This window comes from Maylandia zebra, linkage group LG4 (assembly GCF_041146795.1).
Source record: "Maylandia zebra isolate NMK-2024a linkage group LG4, Mzebra_GT3a, whole genome shotgun sequence".
Lineage (NCBI taxonomy): Eukaryota > Metazoa > Chordata > Actinopteri > Cichliformes > Cichlidae > Maylandia > Maylandia zebra.
Window position 1 is genome coordinate 16,250,294 of NC_135170.1, and position 22,369 is coordinate 16,272,662.

The following is a 22,369-nucleotide window of genomic DNA, read 5'->3' on the forward strand; positions in this document are numbered from 1 at the left end:
GCCAAGACAAAGCAAAGCAAAAGCAGTTTCTATGGCAACAGAGGAAGCTGTTGTCTGTCGTTCATTAGGATGGAGCGCCCCCCCCCCCCCAAATAAATAAATGATAAAGAAATAATAATAAAATAAAGTAATAAACCAAATGGTATAGTAATAATAAATTAAATGGCTCAAGTGTCTAAAGAATGGTGCCAGATTTTATTTGTTTGTTTCCAGAAGCTCACTAGAATTCCTCGTGGTGCCAGATCATAAAGCATCAGAAGAACCTTATCTGCTGATATCTGTTTTCCTTGCTTTTCCTTGTTTACTTGGTTATTTCCATCTTTAAAAAAATCTTATTGTTATTCATCTGAAAGGGCCAATCCAGCCACTACCTGCTGTAAACTCAGAGTTACTCACTATGGACTGCCCGGTGATGTGTGTTTGGAGTTTAGAATGAAGTCAACCTGTTAGTCTGCAGCATCTTATTTTAAAATGATCCGTGGCCTATAAGTCAAAACGAGGCTCAAAAGAGGACGATGACACTCCTGTTGTTGTATTCTATATTCCGCCCTCTGGGTGTCGCTGCTGATCTGCTGTTTGCCTCGCAAGTGGAGCTGTCCTGGGTGCTGAAACGTCCCCACAAACGGAAACCTGCTGCTGGGGTAGTATGAGTATTTCTGAACACTGACTCCGAGTTGAAATGATTTGTGTTGCAGATTTTCCAGCTTTCATGGACGTTTTCAGCATTCTCAGGCTGAAGTTTTCCCTGTGCTCTGCTGCTGCAGCTTTGGATTCAGTCTATGAGTAAAGAACACTTCTCTATCTGCTCTAAACCAACAACAACTCCAAAGGTCTTTCCAAGTTGCCAGCCTGCACGACGGACACATTATTCTTCTCCATAATGGCCATCGTAAAGGTATTTTATAGAACACAGCAGCACGTGTTCTTTTCTGAAAGGACACTTCCACCGTGTTTTATTCCCTTACAGCACACCGCGTCTTGTCTTTCCCGAAAGGCCACTCGTCATGGCATTATGCTTTGAAAGAGCACCTAAATATACACTTCAGTGTGTTAGAGTATTTTTTCTCCAAACAGAAGAGCGCCTATACAAAACCTCCAGCTCACCCTTATTACGCCAACAACTCAGAGAACCGCATTACATTTTCTGTACACCAGAGCGTTTCATCATGTTTTCTAGTTTTCCTTCACTTAAAGGACCCTTCTGAGGGCAATCGATTTCAAAGTGCTTGTAGAGGCGCTCCATCCGGATTTATCCACAACTGAGAAAAACATTACAGGACTGTGACGTGTTTTCTCCTTTTTGTTGGGCAATTTAAGCATCAGTCAGGTTCATTTTAATTATTGCAGATTTTTATTTTTATTTGTATTTTATTTATTTATTTTTTTTGAGGGGGGGGGGCGTGGTGATTTGAAAAAATATATTACTATAATATTCACATTTTTAGAAATTATGTGTTTACCTTTATCCGCCCATTCATTTCCAAGAACGGTGTCAACTTTTGTATATCAGGCTGGATCAATAGATGGCGCTATCAGTAACGCATCCCCAGCTAAAGAGCCACTCGTGTAATAGGAACAGAGTCAGTGCTCCATCCACTCAGAGTAATTCAATGAACTCAGCAGTCCTGGGTTATTGCGCTTAATGCCGCGTGGATTTTCAGGACAATTAACCAGCACCGGAGCTACGATCATAACTTATTAATAGAGACTATCACGGCTTACATCGGTCTCGGTTCGCTCCTCAGAAGGACCATCCACCCCGCTGTCTGCACGACTCACCGTCAGGATTTCCGCTGAACTTGTTCCCAGCGAACCGGGAAGGCTGAGAAGTTGCGTTGTCTTGGACGCACTTCCCGTCGTTGTCCAGGACCCCGGCTGAAAGTTATGCCTTTGACGCCGCTCGGCACGCACACTCGCACGATGTTAAACAGAGCCGACGCTTTCTGTGAGTGTGGAAAATGATCGCAGCCAGCAGCGAGCTTTCCATTATGCTGAGGAGATGTCTTCTCACTTTCAAACCGTTCAGGTAAGAACACATTAGTTTGGCTTTTCCACGGCTTAAAGCACTAGCCTGCTGACTTTAGAAACGGTAACGCGAGAGTGCATTTCCTCTCCTTTTTGATTTTTAATATGACTTTATTTTATTATTCTTGCCTTAACGTCGTAAAAAATAAATGGGATTCAAGAGAAATATAGCAAAACCACTGCAAATTGATCGTTTAGTGTTTCCCAGACTGTGACCGATTAGTGTTTCTTGCTCCCCCCCCACAGTAGAGCAAGTTTTAAAAGTTCAGAGCTTGTCGATTAATTGGAGTAAAGAAGCGGCCGCTGTGCCACAATTAAGATTTGCTTATTCAGCTAAAGCTTCTCCACACAAGCAGCTTGGAGAAGCAGTGGAAGCAAAGCCAGCAGACAGAAACTCATTAAAACTTCAGAGTTTGACAACACGGGCTGAACGTAAGCTCGTGAACTAAACAGCCCCGCGTAATTAGCAACCTTGACCCCGCGCAATTATCTCACATGCGGCTCTATCACAGACACTGAGGCTGTAGTTGAGCGGCTGCAGTCAGCTTTCAGCCTTGCCTTAGAAAACAAAAACAAAAGGTGTGTATGATAGAAGTGCAGGACCATCCGACCTGCAGTTCTCAGCACGGCTCCTGGAGCGTTCAGAGGAGCCTGTCTTAAGTCAATCGCTCCAAAGCGTTTGTTTTCTAAGCTTTAGAAATGTCGTGCTTCTCTCCCACATGCAGCCATTTGCCTGTAACAGAATGCTTTTGTTTTGGATTTCTGCTCGCTGAGCGCAGTGTGATGCAGCAAACCCATACATGTCATGGTTAATTTGAAATGACACAAGAGTACACAGTGCCCCCCCCCCCCCCCCCCAAAAAAGGTTTTGGCTTGACTGAGACAAAATGCATTTTGAAAAATAGGTCCAAAATGTCATGAAGTATTCAGTGTCCTAAGTTTGAACTGAACTCTGCTGCATTTCCTCTGTGACATTACTCCACCTGTCCTTTGTCTTCTGCTTCTTTCTGTCTCCTGAGCTCTATCCTTGGCTTTTGGTCTTATGTCACAAATTGCCCTTTTGTCTGTCTCCCTCTCCTGCAGGATCTTTGTGGTGGGGATCGGCTTCTTCAGCCTGTGCTTTCTAATGACTTCTCTTGGGGGCCAGTTCTCGGCCAAGCGACCCGGAGATTCCCCCTTCACCATGCGAGCTGAAGGTAAGCCTGCGGTTATACATCAGTGCCGCTCGGCAGCCTGTGACTTCAGTGGCTGTGCCCTGCACTTGTAATGAACAGGCTGGAAACATGCTGAGAGCTTCATGGGGCTTCCTTGATTACTGCCAGTGAACTGACAGACCTGCTCACTTTGCTCATCAGGAGTGCGTCAGGGGGTACCATCGCCTGGAGAGGCTCCTCTCATCTACATGCCATTTTTTTTTCCTCGTCTGCTTTCACGTCATGACCCTCTTCTGACCCAGAGGGACTCGATTTTAGTTGTAGTCGCAGCTGAAAATTGGCTCATGGTTTTGTCCATCTTTATGCCGGTTATTTTACCCCGCGTGTGGGCAAATAGTGCAGGGCCACACGGTGTGTCGTGCAGAGGAAGTAATCTACAAGTCGGCCAGATCCCGCAAGCTCAGCCAAACAAGAATAAGCAGAGCATTTAAAAGTGAAGTAGAAAATGACTGACGCTATAATCATATTTACTGGTGATTTCAAAGATAGTTTGATCATTGGAGGGCTGGAAGCTGCGTGTTTCAGGGTGACAGCTACAGTTTTCACAAGGTAATTTTAAAATGCCAACAAAGGCTTCACTGTCACAGAGATCCCTCAAATGAATTCCACTCCAGAAAGAAATCCGAACTATGCGCAGCCATCCCTCAGAGAAACCGGTTATCTTTCAGGGCACGTCCTCTGTGTTTGTGCTATGTGCCTCTGCATACAAACCACTACAGCACAAGCCATTTGGGAGAGTCATTGTTAGCTTTTTGGACTTTGTGTCTCTCACCTTTTTATCACCGCTTGGCACAATGTTGACACTGTGTGTCATCCTCTGTGACAGAGACCAGCTGGCATTAGAAGAAGCAATGCTCCCTATCCACTGCCACCCATCCAAGGACGCCAGTTGTTACCAGTTTGTGTTAGCAACACACCACACTGATGCCAATTCATTCCTATGTAAAGTAGACAACGGCATGAATTTAATCTCTGCTGAAGAATGCAGTTTGGCTCTGGGTCGGTGAGTAAAGGGCACACCGTTGTGTGGTTTTTGTGCGTGCAAGCTGTAAAGATGTTGCCGACTGAATTAGTACTAGAAACGTCTTGGTTATTAAAACTAATAATTCTCAGACCAGGAAAAAAAATCTGTGTAATTCTGTAGTGTAGATGGGAATGTTGTATCAGGTGTGATCATGGGTGATAATTTTAGGGATAGCACCCGTTTATGAAAGGGTATACAGAGAAGTGGTTCAAGGTGAGGAAGCCAGAAAGGAGGGAGTGTAAGACAGGAGAGCTGTCTGATTAATTAATCGCTCACAGGCTGCAGTCAAGGGAAGCCATGAGGCCTCCGGCTCATTAAACGCTGCTAACCAGGGAGAGCCCAACCATGTAAAGGCTCATTCTCCATGTGCATTTGTGTGTTTATGCACATGTGCCTGCTTGGGAGTGAGGATTAGTGGACCAGGAGTTAGCATAATAAATTAAGTTGGGATGAGTTACTCAGTGGAGCGGCACCTCGAAGGCGATTACTGTAGCTATCGCACCCATCGAGCCTTTGCACGGGATGCTCTGGAGAGCTGCAAGAGCAAAGGCTGGATGCATCGGACCCCACATTGTAGCTCTTTTCAATTTCTTTGTGATCATTTCGTAAAAAGAGTAGAAGCACCGTAACGCCCACAGTACTTTTGTATCGATGAAAATGGCCAGGCTGTGCTGACAGGAACCGCAGCTCTGTTTACTGCTCATCTTGTGAATGACAATAACTGCCTGAAGAGCAAAAGGTGTGGAAAAAAATATGTAATTACTGGGTTGCTACCTTCTGTTTCTCTCCCCTGCCTCTACATTTCTATCATTCTCTTGGCTCTTTTTTTTTTTTTTGTTGTTTTTTGTGGCTCTGCCAGAGACGGAGAAATGTACTGGGATGCAAAGCTCTATCCAGATTTAAAGTGCATGCACTTCCTTCATTACTTCCCTTTGAAAATAGGGGAAACTAATGATGTGGAAAAAGTAAGGGGGGGAAGGGGGTGGTCAGAGGGAGACCATTTCTTCCAGAGTGGGGTGCATGAAAGGCGGAGGCGTTTGATCCTAGATATCTTAAAGGCTCCAGAGGCGTACCGTAGCTTTCTAATAAGCTCTTTGAAGACCACCTTCACAGTGTGTCCTTTTGCCACGGGGGTCTTGATGCAGTTTAGCCATAAAGAGAGAAATGGGCCTAGCGCGGTTTCAGGTTTTTACCCAGTTCAGAGCAAGACGAAATGGTTCGGATGTTAATGTGCTCTTCATTCTTACATGCAAGCTCCATTACCTGAGTTGTTTTTTTTTAACTGCTTTTCCTGCATCCTGTGAATTTGAATTTAATGAATATTAATTAATGAGTGAATATTAAACAGTTTTGCAGAAATTGCTCCTAAAAGAATAATAAAGTCATACAAAAGGAAATAAGATAATAATGAATAACAATCAGCTGCTTACAAGCTGCTTTAGCCTCATAAAGTGCTGAGTTACAGCAGGGCAGCAGGTGTGCGGGGAGTGTTGTTCGGCACCTTGTTTACTGCCATCCTTTCACAGACACTGATGGAACTTTTTTATTTCATGGATCAGCAATCTTCACTACGTGATGGATGAAAATGAGCCTTTTCTGACATCGATCATAGCAAAGCAAGGGTGTGGCATCTGCACGTCTAGCAAAGCTGAAAATGCGAGTTTGTTTTTTTTGATTTTTGAATAAAAAGTTTGATAATGTGCTTGAAATCGAAGCACTGTCCCTCCACCGTGTGTGTATTGGTACTATGAATAAAATAAACCCAAGTTTTCTACTGCTGGAGCTTCACCAGCAATTGAGAAGAAATGGGAAATGATTGTGCAGGTGACTCTCTGGATCTGTGCCTGACAAAGAAGAGGTGTGGATAAAAGATGACTGCTCATCATTCACACTTTCACGTGGTGAAGAGGAAAAAAAAGCAGATTTTTATTTTTTGGCTTGCATTGTGAGGCGGATATGACAATGCAGACACTGATTGCTGTTTGTGACAGTTTGTGGCTAGATTCAACCGCTAACATGCTTTCTCAGATTGTTATTTACAGCTTTCTGGTGCTGAGCATCTTTTATTTAAAGAATTGTCATCAGGGTGTATTGTGGCTGATTTATTGCATGCTATTTCCCCCCCCTCCCTTGTTTTTTGGTATTACAATAGACAGATTTAGGCGGAGATAATACTCATGCAATGTTTTTGCTGTGAACTATAAAGAAAACTGTTATTTATTAGTTTTAAGTGGTTAAGTTGACTGGACAGTTGAATTTTGTGTGTACATGTTAGCTAATTAATTGTGACCTATAGGGAAATATAAGTACAACACTTTTGATTACAACTTTCTGCAAATTAGTAGCAGTAAAATAATTGCTTCCATTGGAGTGTGGCCACAGAATATATCTGTGCTTGTAAAGTCAAAATAGAGCAAAAAAAGAAGCAATGGATTTCACACAAGCAATATGCTCTTACACCATACTGAGTCCTATGCTAGATGAAATTATTATGGTAGGCTGGTTGATTTCAATGGCTTTTTTTGGGTGGAGAGGATACTGATCAAGTATTGTCACTTACGTGAGCTGCAAACTGGGTCAGGAAGTTCACTTTCTATTCTTGTTGTATCCCTTTGCTTCCATGTATTTTTGTGTCTGTGCAAAAACAGGAAATATGTTCATGCAGAATAGTAGGCAGTGAAAGCATGAAAGAGGATAAAAGTACTACTCTTCCTTCTTGGAAAATAAGTGGAGACGCTGTGCAGGCACACAGTATGTTTCTTAGTAAACTGAGCTTTAGAAATGTACGTTTCAGAAAGTGAATTTGGGAAATTCAAGTGTAATTGATTTTGTTTTTAATAGTAGGTCCATCTCGTCCAGGGGTGGGTGATTAATTTTCTCAAGTGGCCACTTGGGAAAATTAGTCATCCACTCCTAAAGTAGCAAAGTCCCAGTTCTTAAGGTCCCAGCTCACTAGCATCATATGAGAAACCAAAACTGTTACCTTCCGCAACAGTCCCAGTTGTGAGCTGGTGCAGACCTCCACAACAGTCCCAGTTTCTCATGTGACCCCTTGACAAAAGCAGTTGCACACACCAGCTCCAGTTGGTATATTTTTAACCATTTTGAGAAGGTAATCACATGACGCTATCACAATACATTTTTCCAAAATTAAAGGTAGAATCAGAACAACCTGATGCATTGCGGTGACTGCAGAATGATCCGCAACACATAACTGAAGAAAAACTGCAAGTGAAGAAAAAAAATTGCCCTAAGATACAGAATTTATTTGCTGGTTGGTCATGTTTTTGTTGTTGTAATTATTCACTTCGAATAATTTGGCAGTTAGACTAATTATCTTAATTGCCCTAATTTATTTGATAAGGACCAATCTCGGAGTCATGATGTAGTGATGGGAAACATTTGTCACATGTCCTCCAGTGTATTCATATTTGTATCACGATTGGCTATCCCTACTCAACTGAACCATTTCAGAATGATATGACCTTACTACGGGGCTTCTAATTTCCCTGCAGCAACTGAACACAGCCTGGCTGCTTATTATCCAATCTGGGAGCTATTAGAGAAGCTCAGTGTGTTCCCTTGTCTGGGAACAGGGTTTAAAAAACAGGGTGGAGTGAAAGCGAAGAGTTGTTGTACACACTATACAGGTTACCAGTTAATTTAATGTTCAAGAATTTGGACTGTGAGGAAACTAGAAGACGCCCTGAGGCACGAGTACAAAACAATTCACCACCATGCAGCTTTCTTATAATAATCCGTAATTTTTCTCCCCACAGACATAAACACATTTTTTTTCCAAGGTCTTTGCCTAAGCACATTCAATTTAAAATAATATACTGGAGACTGCACTAGAGTTTTTAAGGATCAGCTTTAATTGGAGTAGAATTAGAAAAATTATTCAAAGAGCCGCTTGTGGGATGAACCTCTTTCCTGGGAAGTCCAAACATACCTGGAGACATGCTTACCAAATGGTTCATAAGCAGCAGGTTGTTACTGGAATGTCAGTTCATGCACAAAAGAGTGAGTTTGAGTGAAAGTTAAGAGTTGTTATTTAGATTCGGGTTCAGATGCTTTTCAGTACAATGCATAAACATTTAGTCATGTGTAAGGGAAACTAATATAGAAGAGATGGAAAAAGGCGGTTACCACAGTGCAAGCTCAAACCCCAGTGACTTCACTTATAGAAAATCAAAGTCTGAAGAAACAAAACGCAAACAAAAAGAGGAAAGCACTGGGGGTGGCCATGACCCAAAAGAGCCAACAGATCCCATCCCATCTGCCGAACGTGGATAGGATCTAGCATGGATCTTAAATGGCTGCCAATGGCACTGGCACACTGCTGACACAAGCTTCAGGATCAATGCAGATCTGTGTACAGGAGGATTCTTTAAGCTTATCTTCAGAAAACTGACAGAGTTGAAGGAGCAAATTTTATCACTCAGCGGGACAACAGAAATCCTAAACCAACAACCTATGCATCCAAAGAGCTTTTCAGGATGTCTGACCGAGCCAGTCACCTTATCTGCTGGAGATTTGGGCTGTGAGACTTCACAGCAAGCAAAGCTGGAGCTTGCTCTGCTGAAGGTCTCAGAGATTATAGGGGGAGATACAAAGAGCTCCCAGACTTCATTGAAGATACAGGATTTTCCACAAAATAGTAAAATTCTTTACTGCCACCAATAACCTTTAGATATATTGTGTTAAAAGGGCTATATCTCACACATAGTTCTTTCAATATTAACATAAACCGCTGAGAAGTCTCCACTTCTTTTTCAAAATGTGCTGAAGTGCAAGGAACAAAAAACTAAATATCTACAAGCTGTAAATTAGCAACCTATGTGCTGCTGCTCTGAATAAAAATCAAACATCCAATTAAAATATATTTTCACATTTGCAAATTGATAAAGGTGGAAATTCCGTGTTTCGCACCGTGCGGTGTAATCCAAAAATCATCATGCGTAGGACTAAATGTGTTGGTTTATCTGCACACTGTGGATAGAAGATTAAGGTTTTATTTGAAGTTAGAGGGAGTCGTGTTTTTAAAAAATAGTGCAGGTTGTTTCCATTTTTCCAGGCTGTCGGGCATAATAAGAGGTTGGAGCTGCACGCAGGATAAGTGACAAAGGTTTTCTGCTCTAATAGCTTCTGGATCTGGCAGCTCCCTCACATGTGCCAAAAAGCAGAGAGCAACTCAATCTCAATCAGCCTTTTCTGTAATGAATATTTGAATCTGCAGCGTGAGGACGGGGGGAGGGTTAGCTGAGCATGTCTGAGTTCAGAGCAGGAGGGAATGTATGATTTTTATCCTGGTGACAGGTGAGGTGGAGAGGTTCAGCTCTAAGCTCCCTCACGGAGAAACCTTGCCAGCCAGAGTGGATAGCAGGGAAGATTGGATTTATTTATTTAGCTTTCTGTGGTGCTAATGGGGAAAAAGAATAAATTATTGAGTAAAAGTCAGACTTTAAACACTGCTGCAATCGATAGTTTGGTTGATAGTTTGAATTTGTTTGATTTTTAGCATATACTGTATATAGATAACAAAATCTTTAAATCTTTTATTTTAACCTGACAAAAACCCAACATCAGTTGGGCTTTATTCTTAAATCTTATATTCTTAACTTATTCTTAACTTAGAAATTATGTATTTATATATTTTGAAAGCTTAAAAAAAAAAGCAGTTGAACGGTGGTGCTCCTGCTCTAGCATTATTTCATTCGAATCAAACACATAAAAGATTTGGAAGTGATTCCAAGTGTTGAACTTACACTTGGTAGCTGTTCAGTGGAAGCGAGGGAGGTCATTAGGCTGAAACCCAAACTAATCCAATCAGGGAGATGGGGAAAAAATAGGAGTAGCCAAATCAGCAATTTGGTTAATTATTTAAAAAAGGATGAATGCACTGATGAGCTTAGCAACACCAAAAGGCTGTGAAGACAACAGAAGACAGCTAAAGTGCATGATGACAGAATTATTTCCATTGTTAAGAAAAACAACTTCACAACATCTAAACAAGTCATTAACACTCTCAGAAAAGAAGGAAGGTGTCAAAGTCTAGAACTGAGAGACACCTTCTTGAATGTAAATACAGAGGGGATATAACAAAGTGCAAACCACTGGTTACACTCAAGAAGAGGAAGGGCAGATTAGACTTTGCCACAAAACATTTAAAAGAGACCGCACAGTTAAAGCGAGAGGCAACAACCCTATCTTTGAACCAGAATGACGGGGAGGGAAAAGTATGGAGAAGGAACAAGTCATGATCCAAAGCATGCAAAATCATCTGTCAGTCATGGTGGAGGTAATGGTACAGCACGGGCAAGTATGGCTGCCAGCGGAAATGAGTCACTAGTGTTTATTGATGATGTGACTGCTGATAGAAGTAGCAGGATGAACTGTGAAGTCTGCAGAGCTACAGTCTCTGCTCAGATTCAGCCAAATGCTGCAAAACTGACTGAACAACACTTCACAGTGCAATTAGATAATGAGCCAGAGCATACTGCAAAAGCAACCCGGGAGTTTCTCAAGGTAAATAATGAGATATTCTTCAATGGTCAAGTCAGTCAGCTGATCTCAGGCTATAGAGCATGCTTCTTAGTCATTAAATACAAAACTGAAGGCAGAGAGACTCACAAACAAGCAGCAGCTGAAGGTGGTTGCAGGGAGGAAACGCAGCACTTTATTATGTGCAAGGGTTCTTTGTTAGATTTTAGGCTGTCAAGTATTTTAAACAGTCCTATTATGTAAAATGATCTAGGTTTGCCCAATAAATCCTCTGAAAATGGGGGACTGTGTATAAATGTCTGTAATTCTGAACCTGTTAATACAGTACTTAAATTAAAGCTGAAACTTTGCACTTTAGTCACATTGATTGAAAAATCCAATCTGTAAAAAACCAAAACTACAACAAAATGTCATTGTACAAATACTCACTGGTCTAACTGTATGTCAGTACACAAATCACTCCAACTAAAGCGACCTCAGAGTGCTGCCAATGTCCCTTTTATGCTTCTACATTAATCACCTAACAATGCAATAGTATAATGCTGGTCTATTACTGTTTTGACACAATTTAAACTTTTTTTTTTAATGACAAATCTTCAACTCTATCTTCGCATGTTTTGCAGCTTCAGCTTTAGCTCTGGTACTCTTTGAGCATTTCTGCTGTACTGCTCTTCCTCTGTACCCACACAGATTTATTCTCTTTTTAATATTTCAAGCTGTATCAATGATTCTCATTGATCTACAATGTACAGGTGGGTGGTATGACCTAAAACATGATTCCTAAACCCACTATATTTTTTTTTCAGAGAAAAGGAAATTCTTCTCATTTATTTGTCATGTTGCATATGTTAATAGTAAACTACCCATCACTTTATTACCTAGTTTTACCAACCCAGCCTTCATCTTCAATAACAAGATTAAAAGATGCAAAAGTCTTGAAACACTCCTCATTTATTTACATTTTGCTAGGAACATAAGAAATGCAATGATTTACTGAAAAATGTAAAATGCATAGAAATACAATATATAAGGCAAGTGAGCAAAAAAGCAGCAATTTGCAAAGAAAAACCTTGAAAGACCTTCAGAGAAGAACTATTGCTCGAGAACATTTTTTTTTAAAAAAAGTACAAAGTCTGGAGGCAAAATGTAAAGAAATGGGGGTGGCTTAAGACTTTTGTAATGTTTTTGATGAGCTAAAACCAAAGTGAATGTATTTATCAATCTAATGATGGTATCATGATATCCATGTCTTCACACTGAAGATGGGATCCAAGCTGCTGTTTCTGCTCACAGTCATGCAGTCTAACCTGCTGCTGGCCTTTCCTGGTCTGCCTCCGCACTCTTTTGTTCCCACTTACAAATTTGTTGCTGATTTAAGCAGACTTGCTCTTGCAAACAAACAAGGCTTGACCTTTTCCCTGACGTGTTTTCCATCATTGCAGTTCGTTTCTTTATATTGAATACATATTTTTGGAAATTAAGTAATAAAATACAAAGTCTTTTCAGCTTTTTCTTGTATGTAGTGCCTAATTACAACAATAGTCATTTCACAGCTATTTTTATTGTGTGGTATAGACTCCAGAACATTTCTATAATTCAGAGGAAGCAGGTGCATTGCAGAGTCCTTCTAGCTTTATCTATCAGTAGGCTAAAGTTAAAACACCATCTTTCCCTTTAAGTAGCATCTGCACACTGCTCCTTCTTTCAAAACGGTGTACACGGCTGAAGTAGTACATGTATATAATATGACAACATGCATAAATAATAAATAAATCACCATCAATAAATGATCTTTAAAGCATTTTACTCTACACTGCAATTACTCCTAGCCGGGTAACCACATGTATGGGCCATTATATTAACCTTTCAATAAGTCTTTGTGGGAGTTTTGCATGTTCTTTCTGTGCCTGTGTGGATTCTCCCTGGGTATTTCGGCTTCTTCCCACATTTCAAAGACATGAATGTTCGGTTAAGTGGTGATATTAAACTGGCTCTAGGTGTGAATGTGAGCATAAATTGTGGTATTTCTCCTGTGATGGATTGGTAACCCGTCGCCCAGTGACAGCTGGGATAGGCTCTGTCTCAAATATTAATTTACATAGAATTATATGAAGTGCCCGTGTCATCCCCACGGAAACCTGCTGATAGTTTTTCTCCAGGCACACGTGGGGGCCACTTGCTACGTGTCTCTTTGTGCTTTATTGTCCTTACTTATCGAGCTCATTAAAGCAGTGTTCTTTAATTAATTTATTATGTAAGTATTTCTCTTAAAAGAGCAGTTTTTGCAGCCATGTCAAATACGGGGGGAAAATGTGAAGACTGGGACTCTGTTAAAGTTGCCCAGAGGGTTGCAGAAGGCAACAGCAATCAGACAGAAAGCATGGTGTGGGCTGTACATGAGCGTGACATGTCCTACTTATTTTTTTTATGCTATTATGCCAAAGAGTGCAGGGCTCTTTGTTTTTGTTTTTTGTTTTTATGTCTGCAACTAAAATGAACACACATGATTTGTATGAATTTTATGATTTCAACATTGAGGTGGTATTAAAATCAGTAAACAACTCTCTGTAAACAACTTAGGCTTCACACACTCACAGCCATTTTCCAAACATACCAACATTTTCTTGGCCCAGCAGAAATGCTTGTGAAAAAGCCCAGAGGACGAGCTTTAAATGCCACTGACTTGAAGGCTGAACATGTAGGGTAAAAGCAAAGTTTGCAATTGTAGACTCAAACACTGAGGCTTGGATGGCACATAAACAATTTGCCGAAGAACTATGGCCAGAGGGCACAGACGCGGCCTAACACATTTCGCGGTGCTGATGAGAAAACTGTGTATGATTGTGGATCAAGTGATGGGGAAAGAATGGGGGAAAACACCGAGGGCCACAGCTACAAAGATAAAAAGATGCTGTATATTGGGCGGACAGGCTGGGTAAAAACTGTGGTATTGAACTTCTACACGGAGCCTGTGGGTGTATTGGAAGGCAGTTGTTTATAGCCGGTCAGCAAGTGCTTTGGACACAGGTCACCATCTTTACTGTAGCCTGCTAACTGGAATTTGTTCAGAATATTGATTGTGCTGTGGCACTTCTGAAATTGAGCCTTTAAAGGAGATTAGCTGTCGTTAAATGTGCCTTTTATTAACCAGCTGATGAGGAATGACACAGAGGAGGCGCTACATTAGCACGTAGATACACTATCAACTCCTGCTGCACCGCTGTCGGTGCACTCAGATCTGCATGGGAAATAACACATTAGCTAATGTTTCCCAAGAGACGACAGAAAACGGGAGCAAAAGGCTATCTGATGAGCAGTTGATTGCAAACATATATAAGGTTTAGTGCTAAAAATGCACTGTGCAGGAAAGGTGGGGGTGGCGGGTGGGGCACAGTCTCAGTAATAGTGATTTACTTGCACAACGTGTGAGAGCTGGATCATTATTGTGGAAAAATGTGAATTCTTCCCACACTTTAGCCCAGGGGCTTTGTTTAGATTTACTGCAGCGAGTAGACGGCAACTGATAGGGGATCATCTGAACCTAGCAAGGAGTCTGAATCCCCCTTATTAAGAAACAGACTTTCCTTTTTGTTTTTTGTTTTTAATAGATGGTTTTAAGTAGTGGTTGCAATTTTCAAATAGACGTTTATTTATGTGGCCTTACATGCTACAGTTTGGACAACATGATAATACACTAGCTTTCTTCTTTCTAATCTTCTTTTTTTTAAAAAACACTAAAATCCTGGTTCAGTGTTTTATAAAAGTATAGTATTAAACTGCTGCTATAATGCGCCAAATCTTAAAGGGAATTCATTTATTCTCTTTCTTTCTGCCCGTAGAATAAAAAATTTGTTGTCTAACTACTGAATTATTCAAAAGGAGACGTCTTTAGGCCAGTTTGACTGAGGATAATAGAAAAGCCTCAGCCAAAGAACAAAACACAGGCAGTGAAGGAAAGTATATCAGTGCAACATTTCTGTGAACCTTTTTTGAGAGGCACTCCTTTTTGGGGGGGGGGCACACATACTCTCACAAACAGCAGAAGTTGTTGAGTTTTTCCTCCCCTCTCCTTATTTTATTTACTGGAGATGTAATGCAGTTTATTTATTTATTTTATGTGAAAGGTGACTTTTCCCTGCCCCGTGATAAATGAACCCTGACAAGGGAAGTGCAGCCTGCACACATTGCAGTTTCCAAAGCCTAATGCAATTGATGAGGGAACGCTCAAAGGTGAGGTTTTATTTTCACTCTCTGAGAACAATATGAGGCTATTGTTGGTTTCGGATGTTTTCTTTTTTTCAGGAATTCAGGCTACAAATTCACTCCAAAGTCCCAAGAGTGGCACTCTTTTTCTCGGTTCTTCAATTTTTTTTCTCATCAAAAGCGACTTAAGACCTACCGCCTGAGGCACGCCGAGCTATTTGTGTTTTCTTGGTAATTCGTGCATTTACATTTTAAAATGAATACTTGACGTTGGGCTTAGTGTGACTGAAGCAAACAGCAAAGGGTCAGGACCTTGGCTCAGCATTCTGCTTTGACCTGGTTGTCTGTTTCTGCAAGCCTGTTAATTGACTGGGTATTTGTAAACTGCACCCTTCTGGGTTACCACCAGTCAGGTCATTAATAATCTGAACTAAGCGCCAAAACAAGTCCAACACTGAGAGTCTAATTTGACCATTCCTTTGTTTTGCTGGGTGTGCTGGTTCCCAGTGAGCAGCTGGCTTTAGTTATGGGGGATGAAAGTACATAGAAAATTGACTGAGATGATGTTAAAGGTAAACCAGAGTAAACTGGGTAATGAATTAAAGTAATATCATAAGTAATATAGTAAGACAGGCTCTTTGAGAATCCATGAATAGGGAGCAAAAGAGGCTGAAGAGGTGGAGGTATGCTCTGGAGACAAAAAGAAAGAAAAGTCAGTAGAAGCAAGACAGAATACATTTGTGTACATGAGAGGGAGACTGGTTTAACAGTGAAGATACCAGGAGCAGATGAAGTGAAGGTGGATGAGTTTATCTACATGTGGTCAAACATCCAAAGCAAAGGATGGTGCACACGAGAGGTAAAGAAGGATGAAGGAAGGTTGGAGTTTCAGGGGTAATTTGTTGACCCAGGAGAGTTCAAGATGTTAACATTTTCATTGAGAGTGACCGGACACGATTAGCAATGAGTACATCTGAGGGACAGCTCTGGTTGAGATAAAGGAGACAAAGTTAGAGAGCCATGGCTGACATGTTTGGGTATGTCCACAGGAGGGATAGTGGGTAAACTGAACAAATGATGGTGAACATGGAGCTGCAAGGCAGGAGGAAAAAGACCACAAACAAGGTTCATAGACGTATTGAAGGAGGACATGTAGAGGTTTGGCTTGACCAGAGGAGGATGCTAGAGATGTGGTGAGATGGAGGCAGAGGGTCTGCCGTAGTTACCTCTAAAGGAGGCAGCAGTTTACACCTGAATGACTTTTGTGTTATTTCAATAAATTCTTGTGCCTTATCCTCTTGCTTTTGATTTCCTCATCTTCTCTGTGCCATCTTTCTGATTTTTTTTGAGGTGTTATTAGTCACATAGTATTTATCTGTCTCTATTTTTTTGTTTTGTTTTATTTTAGTACTTGGTGGTCAAGAGTCTCGTGGGGTGCTGAGAAAAATCTGTGACATGCTGGAGGTAATAATGAAGAGGATGGATGTTCTGTCAAAACTGGGCAACACAACTGACACCCACAGGCTGGATGAGCTGAGCTCGGCACTGGACAGGTACAGTATAGCACTGGCTTGCATTTCGATATGTGTATATGTGTATACATGTATATAGACATATATATGATGCCAAGCTAGAGTTGTGTGTTCTGTGGTTTCCTTGGCAACTGACCTTTTCTTATGCCTGCACTTGCTCCAGGTTTAAGGATAGGAAGCTTCCAAGCTTCCTCCTTTTGGTGCATTTATTATTAGTTCCCCTGTTAGATATCATGTCCATCATCTCTGTGTCTTCGTCATAGACAGGAACTCTTTCCTCTCAGAATTCACTTCTGATGATCTCTAGAGATCTGCAGGGACATTTTCTGTTTACAGTATGGCTTGTTCACTGTGTAACCGATTCGATCTGCATTTAATGAATGAAGGCAGACGTATAGTGCCTCACCTAACCTGAACCCTGATTTCACAAGTGTGATGGGAAAATATTTACTGGCTAAAGCTCCACATATTTATATTTCTATGTTACAGTTTAGTTTCCACTGCAGAATGCTCCCTGAATACACCCTCAGTCTCACAGTTCTAACAATCATTTAATTGGCCTCTCAGGGACTAAACTGGAAATGTTACGGTGACAAAGGGCAAATAGTTTCAAAACCAACCACAAATGCTGATACATATTGGGTAAAAGTTCACACTTGAGGTTAGCGTGAAATCTCCCAGCAAGAAAAAATTTGCTCACCTAGTATAATGCTGTGAAAGTAATTAAGCTGTCCTCTTGCTCTTCACCAGCTGATAGCCTTTTACACTCCCAGATTGATGGAAATATAGATGCTTCTGTGTGAAACAACCAATGTATGTTTGCACAATGAGAGGCTGTACGTGTGACTCCTGTGCTCAATCCGGTCGTTAAGTCTGACGTCACTAGCCAGTGTCTGGGCCTAAACTCCGCTGCAGGTCCATATATCAAACGATCACTGTGGCATTACTGAGAGTTGAAAAACTGTCTAAACTCTTTCATCTTTAATAAAATGATCAGCGTTCTGCTCTACCAGGTGTAACAATTGAGTTTAACATCCAGGCATCCATGAAAACGGAATTTATGACATTTAACGGAATTAGAAGTTAGCAGGGAGTTAGCTCGCTAGCTTCTATCTAAATACAATATAGCATGTCCTGACTGCGGGTTTTGGAAACAAATTAAAACGTACAGCTCTGTTATCACTTCCAACATAAAGGAAGACAGAAAGCTAAACAGCAGTGACGTTTGTAGGGTTACTGAAGTTTGGCTAGCTGGTATTTAATAATGATGTGCTAGCGACACAGCTATGTTAGCATAATATAAACAAGCTAACTTTTTTTCCACTCGATAAAAGTTAACGTGAGTGTTCTCGGTGGCCAGGAACAAATGTAATCGCATGGCAGGATGCTGTAAAAGGACCAAACTTCAGCCAGGAGAACAACTGAGATAATCCATCCACAATACGAGGTTAGTCATTCATATACTGCTGCATGGGCTGGGCTGTAGTTCCATCCTAAGGTTTTAAAAACTGAGCTTAAATAAATGATTAGCGGTAATAAAAGCCGAGGGAGGTCAACAGTGATCACTGACTGTTTTAGGAGCTTTTTGAGATCAAATAGAAGAAAATACATAACATTAAACATGTTAACAACACAAAAGCCATATTAAACGCAGACTACTTTAGGCCCGGAAGTAGGATTCATCACGTCATCACTTAACGACCGGATTGTATATCTGTGTGACCGCTAATTAATCTGTGCTGCCCTGTTGCAACTTAAGGGATAGAAAAAGATATTTGGCTGCCACTTGCTTCTTGGTAAATGGTAAATGGCCTGTATTCTTGGGTGCTGGCTCTGTATGGACTGAAGTGGAATGAGATTGGGTTTTAGAATTATGTTAAGTTATGCATATAAGCACAGTATGATTGCTTTCCCCTGACACACACGCGTGCATACACACAAAATAATAAATGCTGCCTAAATGAAATCAGACTTTTTCTGCTCGATCTGCATCTGGCCCTGGACCACTGTTTCATTTGTTTTTGCGAGTTTCTGCGGGTTTACATATTCAGAGCTGTTTAACGAGCAATATAAATTCCAGAAATACTACTATATAACACAAGTGCTCATTTGAATAATTCATTTAAGTGTCATGTAAAACAGCAATGATACACTGCAATAAAGTGGTTCCACTAATGAATGTTGGTTGGTTACAACGCAAGCAGCAACCAAGTTGTGTGGTGATGTGCAAAAGTTTAAGGTCACGATGTACTTTTCTCTTAGTCTTTCCATGTCAGATGTTTATGAAGCAATGTGTTGAGCCGTGCAGAGACGAGGATCAGGCCGCAAAGGATCGCCTTTAACCGTTTTAATAGTGTTCACCAGCAGCTGCAAACAGAAAATATTTACTCTTGTGAAAACTCACCCTGCAAGGCAAATCTAGTAATAGCAACCTGTAATCTTATTATCTAACTACTTTTCTTAGGACACACAGGGCATATCTGAAGTAGAAAGTGTAAATAAGTGGGGGGAAAAAACTGTTCTTCTCCACAGCATCAGCACTATTACACAGATTGTAATGCTACGAAATGCTATGCTGAAGCTGTTATTTGCTAATTTGGTTAATCAATCAAGAGGATACAGATCTAACTTATGTCCTCTTTTCTAGTTACAGTTTAATCCACATGTTTTGGGACAGTGAGATATTAATTTAGCCTCTGTCTAATTAAATCCACTGTGGTGTACAATCAAGATCTTCAGTATAAAATTAAAAACTAAATGTGACACTTCTGCTAAACAGCTTGAATTAAAACTGAAACTCTGCACTTTAGACACATCATGAATATTTCATTTAAAATCCACTGTGGTGGTGTACAGAGGCAAAGTTGTACACACACACACGTCATTGTCTAAATACTTATGGGAAACAAATGGTTTGGCAGGATCATTGCGTTACCTTACATAACACTTATTTCAGCCACAAATGCGTATTACTTACTCACTTGCATGTATAACCAGAGAAAATAGCCAGGTAATGCTGTTTTCAGGTGATGTCTGAAATTGAGTATTTAAGCTTAAAGGATTATTTAGTTTTTAGTTGTGTATGGTTATACTTGCAAGATAATATCCAGCAAGATATCAGGAGAATTATTTTTGTGTTTTGTGTATTTTTTAAGAAAACTGATTTGGTTAATTACTACAACAGAACTACTTCCTTAAGTTTAATGGAAGACCCTGGTTTGTTTTACAAATACACAATGCATTCAAATGTACCTGACATACATTACAAGTGAGTGAACACATCTTTTAGAGCAGTGTTTCCCAACCGCTGTGCCGCAGCACGTAGGTGTGCGTGAGAAATGATCAGGAGTGCCATGGAAGATTGTCTGGCTCCACCTGATTAGTGCTGTAAGCGATCGGCGTGAGTAATGCGAAGTACAATTACATTCTCTTCCACTAGAGGGCAGTACAACTACCTGCTCTAATTAATTGGAGGTAAATGATCTAAATTCCAGGAGCAGGACCACGCCTCCAAACACACACCCCCACACCCTAACCGCAGTTCATTTCTTGATTAAGCCATTCGCCTTTATCTACTAAAAATGCTCCTGAACCTAAAATGACAACGTGGGCCCAGCTGGTGAGATGGGTTACCAACTGTTAGTAAAACAGAAGAAGATGAAGAAGAAATAATAGTCATGCTGTGAGATGATGGTGCGCGTAATAATAATAGATAAATATTTGAAGAGAAAAAGTAGTCAATCTGACCTGGGTCCTGGAGAGAATTCGGACCCAGATGAACGCCCAACAGTCCATCAAAAAAGTGGTCATTAAAAAAGCAAAAAATGGTGCGCTTGGAACAAACCGAACCAATTCCGCTGTACCTGGTGCACGGAGAAAACTTATCAATATGTTTTTTGTGACATTTTTGTTTGGTGGTGTGCCATATGATTTTTCTAATGTGAACAATGTGCCATGGCTCCAAGAGCGTTATTAAACACTGGTCTAGAGCATATATGATAAGAGCAATCACATTGAACAGGAGAACTACAGTCTTCCCATAGTAACCAGGCCTAACAATTTCGGGTCCTTCTTTAGATTATTCCATTTAAAAGGTGAAGGATAATTAAAGGCCCTTTTTCCAACTGGTGTTCTGACTTTGAGAGTGTTGGCTGCACCGGTTATGTATTTATATGCACATGTACACAGATAAGAAAACGCCAGCCCAAGCAGAAAGGGATGATTTAAAAAGCAATTGGTAAAAAGTCTGTGGGCATACAGAGAGACTGTCATGTAATTTCCACATTCAGTAATAAAACATAAAGCACAATGGTAGACACTGATCAGATGCATTCAGAAAGAATAGGTCACTGTGATCCAAGAAATACTGGGAAAGAAACGTTGCAGAAATCAAGTATTTCCTCGCCTGGAGAGATGAACTAAATTTATTCCAAAGAAAGAAACTTCATTTAAGTTTCAGCTTGAACACAAGCTTTTCAGTGTGAATTTTAAATACGAAATTCAGATCTATAATGATGCCTAAATATTTATGTTGTAACCGATTCAATTTCAGTCCCTTGAGCTGTTTTCATGGTTTTGATGTAAGGGAGTTTGTGTGCCATCTTTTTGCCATTTAAAAATAAGTTGAACTAGACTTTTATTTCTTCCTGCATTAAACATAAACTTTGAATTAAGTGCCACTAAACGACATCAAAGACAGGCTGCAGAGCTTTCAGGGTTTGTACTCCTGAAGGGCATGAACAATAAATAACTGTGTGTTCTGCAGGTTGGGAAATGTGGTGAAAAAGTTTTAAAACAAACTTGTTTAAGGTGTTAACCATGTGTATAAAAGTCTTTCTGTTCCAAAGTTTTCTAGTAGCAAGACCAGGAGACAATCTGGGTGCACTTCAAACTCTTGCAAAGAAAACGACTCGCATAGTGAGGGGATGAAAGTGGATGCTTAGGAAAAAAAAAACAACATTTAAAGATTTTACACTTATTCTTGTAAACATAGACCTGAGGATTTCCTTTGTGTATTAAATTCTGTATACCTTTGGGTTTTCATATAGTTGGTTGGATAAGAGATTATAAAACATAATTCAGGGGACATTGCAGATTACGACATCTGACATTTTTTTTTAATAAAATGATTTATACATCAGCTAAAAATCAAAATAATTAATGTCTGAGCTGCAAATGTTAGTAACATGTATCACAATTTATAGAAATGTATACACAGGTTTATAACAACTTACCGAATGCTCATACAAACAGTACATAACTACCTATGAATTTTAGACATCTTTAAAAAAGTGTTTTTTTTTTCAAATACCAGCAGAAACTCATTGATTTTTATGCTGAGGCGTACTGGGGTTTCTTACAAGAGTATTTTATAATTCATCGCACAAATTCTTTAACAATTAATGGGGGCATTCCCAAGGTGAGTAAGTTTATATTTTTGTAAACTTACTTTGGTATTTAGTTTTTTTTTTTTTTTTCAGGTTCAGGTCTGGATTTTAACCGGGCCATTGCAACACCCTCATTCTTTTCTTTTGCAGTCTTTCTCTGCTTGACAGCTGATATGAGGTTATGTCTGTACAAAGGATGTTATTCAAGAAGGCTTGCAGCTGGCTGAAATGCAAATTTGCAAACCTAAAGTGTGCTACCATGTTCTTCTTAGAGATGACAGGCTTTCTCCTTCCAACCAACCTAGTTTTTCATAGAGCAATGAATTCTGTGAAAGAATTTCTTTTTCATATTTTTGTAGCCTCTGTGTTGAAATGAAAGATCCTGGATGTTGAAAAGTTCCTGATACTCCCCTGTTATTTTTTTTATGTATTTAGTTTTGCTTGTTTTCTGGCATGCTACGAAATGGCAACTTAAAATTG

The 22,369-nt window shown here is 40.3% G+C and overlaps 1 protein-coding gene across 2 annotated transcripts in view; it reads left to right on the forward strand.

The window, feature by feature from the left end:
- Positions 1 to 1,564: 1,564 nt before the first annotated feature.
- The window catches only part of mgat5b (alpha-1,6-mannosylglycoprotein 6-beta-N-acetylglucosaminyltransferase B), a 72,055-nt gene continuing 51,250 nt past the window's right edge, over positions 1,565 to 22,369 (forward strand). The window contains exons 1-3 of one of the 2 annotated variants that reach the window (XM_076883053.1): positions 1,565 to 2,026; positions 3,109 to 3,221; positions 16,379 to 16,523. In XM_076883053.1, the coding sequence (XP_076739168.1) occupies positions 1,959 to 2,026; positions 3,109 to 3,221; positions 16,379 to 16,523 (326 nt within the window). In that variant the 5' untranslated portion in view covers positions 1,565 to 1,958. Of the gene's footprint in view, positions 2,027 to 2,459; positions 2,605 to 3,108; positions 3,222 to 16,378; positions 16,524 to 22,369 lie in introns of those variants that run through there. The other variant, XM_076883054.1, reaches the window with a different exon arrangement.